Source organism: Chenopodium album, chromosome 15 (genome assembly GCF_948465745.1).
Source record: "Chenopodium album chromosome 15, dcCheAlbu1.1, whole genome shotgun sequence".
NCBI lineage: Eukaryota > Viridiplantae > Streptophyta > Magnoliopsida > Caryophyllales > Amaranthaceae > Chenopodium > Chenopodium album.
The window spans coordinates 33,859,049-33,863,914 of NC_137848.1; the positions used below are offsets into that span (position 1 = coordinate 33,859,049).

A 4,866-nucleotide genomic window follows, 5' to 3' on the forward strand; every position below is an offset into this window, starting at 1 on the left:
GAATCATCACCAACTAGGAGAACACAAAGCGATGTTTTGGAGTTGCAAATGTACCTAAATTATGACTTCATGAAAGGCATGGACGATGAAGAGAAGTTCAGCCTCGACATCCTTGATTTGGTGGAAATCACAAACCATGAAACATCCAATTTTGTCAGCAATGGCTCGTGATATTTTTGCTATCCAAGTCTCCTCTGTTGCCTCCGAAAGAGTTTTTAGTGCGTCGGGACGGGTTTTAGACGATAGAAGAACAAGACTAAAACCCGAAACACTTGAAATGTGTGTTTTCTTCAAGGATTGGTTGGATGCCGAAACTCGTTCTCAAGATCGTACTTATGCACAAAACGACGACGATGAAGGAACGTCGACTTCTTTTAGTTCTCATATTTCCCAATCAATTCAATTGGCCGATGAACTTGAACCAGAAGAAGACGAAGACGAACAATAATAATTACATTATTACGTATTTACATTATACACTATTGTACAGTTTTTGTATTATCATGGTACGATTTTTAATTATCATTACTTATTTGCATTATCGATTAAACGTACCGGCTACCGACATATAATAAAATAAGTTATTCTTCAATTTTTTGTGTTTTCGGCTTATCGCACTCGTATTTTTTTTTTATTATATGCATTGTTGTTTTTTGCTAAATTAATAAAATTATTTATATAAACTTAAACATAATTAGATAAATAATTTATATAACTTTAATTAAAATAAAGTTGTTCAAAACAAATTACACTAACATTAACATAAACATAAATTAATAACATTATTTATATAAAATTAAGTTGTACTAAAAAAAAAATATATATATATATATCATTTTTTTTATTTACATTTATTATTAAAAAAAAGGAAAAAACGGGTTGGCCCGCGGCCTGGCACGGCACCTCCCTCCAGGCACGTGGGCCGTGCCGTGCCGTGGGCTGGGGTGTGCCAAATTTTGGCACGGCCTACCGTGGAGCCGGCACGACATGCCCACCACCGCGGCATGGCACGTTGCCCATCTTTAGGTGTTGGTGTGGGCTGGTGGTGGGGGGTCATGGTGTGGGATGGTGATATTGTTTCGACATAAATTCAAGTCTAAAAAGCAAAAACATAAAAAAAATAAATTTTTGGGACATTAATGGCACCGGTTAACCGTTGCTAATAAAAAATATGGGCACCGGTTAACCGATGCCCACTTTCCCTACTGGTTTTGAACCGGTGGCAAAAATAATCGGATTTGGCATCCCTCAAATAGGCACCGGTTCAAAACCGGTGGGATAAGCCGGTTTTGAACCGGTGCCCAAAAACAATTTTCTACTAGTGTCATTATGCTTATGCTCGCTCAAGGAATCCAATTCCCATGAATACAACCTACAAATTCAAACACAAAACAAGTGAAAGAAAGGAAAGCAAATAAAAGAAAATAATGAAGATAAAATGAAAAGAAAAGGTTAGAATTCCGGGTTGCCTCCCAAGAAGCACTTGATTAAAGGTCCTAAACTCGACCCTTCCTCCAAATCACGGAGGGTCAAAGAAAACCACTTTGTTCAAAGCGGTATAGGGATCAAAATTCATGCCACTCCTTGGCAACTCCGCTTCCTTTTGAGAAGCATTTTCTTGCTTAATAAACTCCGATTCAAGCTTGTTTTCTTTCAACTTCATTTTCTTCTTCATGGAAGCTCTCTTTTTCTTCTTTGTCTTCTTACTCCTCGTAGTGGACGGTTTTGCACCATCAACACATTGGGAGTCATCTTCACCCTCCTTTGGGTAGAGCTCGAACCATGAAGGTTTCTCGATTAATTCCTCATCATCAAGGTTATACAATACCTTAACATCTTGTCTACCAAGCTTGCTCTCAACTTCTTTAAAATCATCATCACAAACTTCATAATCATCATTAGTTGAAGATACAACCATACAAACATTATCATTCAAACGAGGGGAATTCACAAACATAATGCCTTTCACATATAACAAAGATTCATGTATAGACTTAAGCTTAAAACTCGACTTATCATCACCAACATGCAATGTTATAAGACCACCCCTCACATCAATCAAAGCTCTCGAAGTAGCTAAGAAAGGTTTCCCTAGAATGATAGGTATATTGTCATCTTCCGCTATTTCTAGGACAATGAAATCAACAAGGATAGTGAAATGTCCTATCTTAAGGGGTACATCTTCAATTCTCCCCTTGGGAAACTTGATGGAGCGATCCACTAGTTGAAGTGTCATGTTGATTGGAAAGAGCTCTCAAAGCTTAAGTCTCTTGAAAACGGAGTAAAGCATAATGCTAACACTAGCCCCAAGGTCACAAAGATCATTTTGAAAAAGATTGCAATTGATTTTGCAAAGGATAGAGAAAGTTCCGGGATCTTTCATCTTAGGGGGTAAACCGTTATGAATCAACGCACTACAACACTCCTCAACATCCACCGATTCCACTTCATTACACACTCTTTTGCCACTCAACATCTCGTTAAGAAACTTTGAATAATTGGGAATTTGAGTCAAAGCATCGATAAAAGGGATGAAAAGATGAATCTCCTTAAGCATAGCTAGAAATTTCCCAAATTGATCATCAATCTTATTCCTCAAGAACTTTTGAGGGTATGGAAGTTTGGGTTTGATCACATCCTCTTGTAACTTTTACTCGATTTTCACTTCCTCTTTGGCATCTTGACTCTCTTTATTTGACATTATCATGCTATTTTTCCCTACACAAATCACTCACCTTCTCACCCTCCTCATTCTTCCTAGAAACACTCTCTTCAAGAACTTTACCACTCCTAGTAGTTATAGAATTCACCAATTTCTTAGGATCAACTCCTTGAAGGGGGTAAAGAGGGAGGGTTACTACTCTCCTTCAAGGTGTTTGCCAATTGAGTGATTTGTGTCTCTAGCATTTTGTTGTGTGTCATCATCTCATTAAACTTTTTATCACTCGCCGACATGTAGGTGTTCAGAATTTTTTTTTTTTGGTTCTCATTGATCTTTTCCAAAGTAGTTCTAGAAAATGAAGGTTGGGCATAGGAATTGTCACCATTGCCTTGACTTCTTGGAGCAAATCCGGGTGGGGGTCCCCTTTGATTGTTGTTTTGAAAATTTCCCCGATTTTAGTTGCTATAATTACCCCGACCTTGATATTAGCCATAGTTTTGGTGATGGTTACCATAACCTTGATTTTGGTTTTGGTTTCCATACCCTGGACCTTGACTTTGATTATTATAGCCTTGATTGTTATAGTTGCCTCGGAAATTTTGATTTCCTTGGTGTCTATAACCTCCATTTTGGTTATAATAATCAAAGTTCCCTTGTTGGTGAAAGTTCCTATTCCCATTGTTCCTTTGGCCATGAAATCTTTGCCCATTGTTTTTATTTGAAACAAAATTCACTCGTTCACACTCATTATTATCAACCTCATCACAATTATCAACAAAAGCATGTAGACAATTGGAAGCATCATGATCATGCGATCCACAACTATCACAAAACAAACAACCATTTGGCATATTGTCTGAAGTAGACAGAGGAGTTGAGTTAGAAGATGTACCTCTCCCCTTATTGTGGGAGGGAAGTATTGGTGCTTGTGACGAAGCACTCTCAAGCTTTGCTTTGATCGAGGTCATCTCCTTTTCCAAGTTCGAAATCTGTGAGGATAAATTGTTGATGGCATTGAGATGGTCGATCGAATACACCGTAGAACCGCTTTTTCTTGTCGACTCTCTCTTACCTTCTTGCCAATCCATGTAGTGTCTCACTACATCCTCAATTATATCCACCACCTCCTCTTCCGTCTTGTTCATGATAGGACCTCCGGCTCCGGCATCTAAACAAGATTTTCCTTGAGGGCTTAGACCTCAACAGAAAATTTGGATGATTTGATAGGTGGGAATCCCATGATGTGGGCACTCTCTTTGATACTCCTTATACATTTCCCATGCCTCATATAAGCTCTTATTCCCCTTTTGCTTGAAGCTTTGAATGAGTGCCCTTGCTTCGACCATCTTCTTTTATGGATAGAAACTCTTTTGTCACTTCATCCCATGTCCTCAAAGAGTTTGGTTTCACCTCTTTGTCCAACCACTCTAAAGCACGCCCAATGAGAGAAAAAGGAAAAAGTTTAAGTCGGATGAACTCTTGAGTAACCCCATTCACCTTAATGGTATTGCAATACTTCTCAAATTCCTTGAGATGGTTGAGGGGACTCTCATGCTTGGCTCCACTAAATTCATGCCTTTCTATCAATGTAATCATCGCCGGTCTAATCTCGAAGTCATTTGCCAGTGTCGTAGGAGGAGCAATTCCACTTTCAAACTTATAAGCTCTCGGAGTTCCTAACTTCTTTAATGCTACTCTCGGATTAGCACCCATGCTTTCTCGTTCTTCTTCTTCTTGATTTTCTTCCTCTCTTGAGGGACTAGAGCTTAAGGAACGATTAGCAACCCTAATCTTTGTAACGGTCCTCTCGATTTTCGGATCAAGTGGCACTAAGGTCCGATCTCGTGCCCTATGCATGCAAATCTCAAAAGAAAATATTAGTAGCACGGCTACCATTGTTGCCTAAAAGAAGCAAAATCCATTTATGTTTTTTTTAAATATTATGGAATAGACTCAACAACTATAATCAAATAACTATGCCATTCCCCAACAACGGTGCCATTTTGACAACTGGATGGATTAGGTCGTTGATATAACTAATCCTCCTATAGCCAAGAAAAATTTGTAAACACTTAACAAACCTAAATACAAGTATAGAGGTAAGTCAAGGGTTGAACCCAAAGGAATGGAGGTAAGTGTTATAGTCTTAGGTCAAGCTATCCTGAAGATTAAGTAACTGGTTTGGTTAGGAAAAACAAATTAAC

At 38.4% G+C, this 4,866-nt stretch overlaps 1 protein-coding gene and 1 pseudogene across 1 annotated transcript; one reads left to right on the plus strand and one right to left on the minus strand.

The window, feature by feature from the left end:
* Positions 1-1,333: 1,333 nt before the first annotated feature.
* On the minus strand, positions 1,334-2,236 carry LOC145581078 (uncharacterized). Its single transcript, XM_081638146.1, has 2 exons — positions 1,829-2,236; positions 1,334-1,372 (listed from the first exon to the last, which is right to left on the minus strand). The coding sequence occupies exons 1-2, from the start codon at positions 2,234-2,236 to the stop codon at positions 1,334-1,336; spliced, it is 447 nt and encodes a 148-aa protein (XP_081494272.1).
* A 1,659-nt stretch (positions 2,237-3,895) lies between these two features.
* On the plus strand, positions 3,896-3,993 carry LOC145583644 (small nucleolar RNA R71; annotated as a pseudogene).
* The last annotated feature ends 873 nt before the right edge of the window (positions 3,994-4,866 follow it).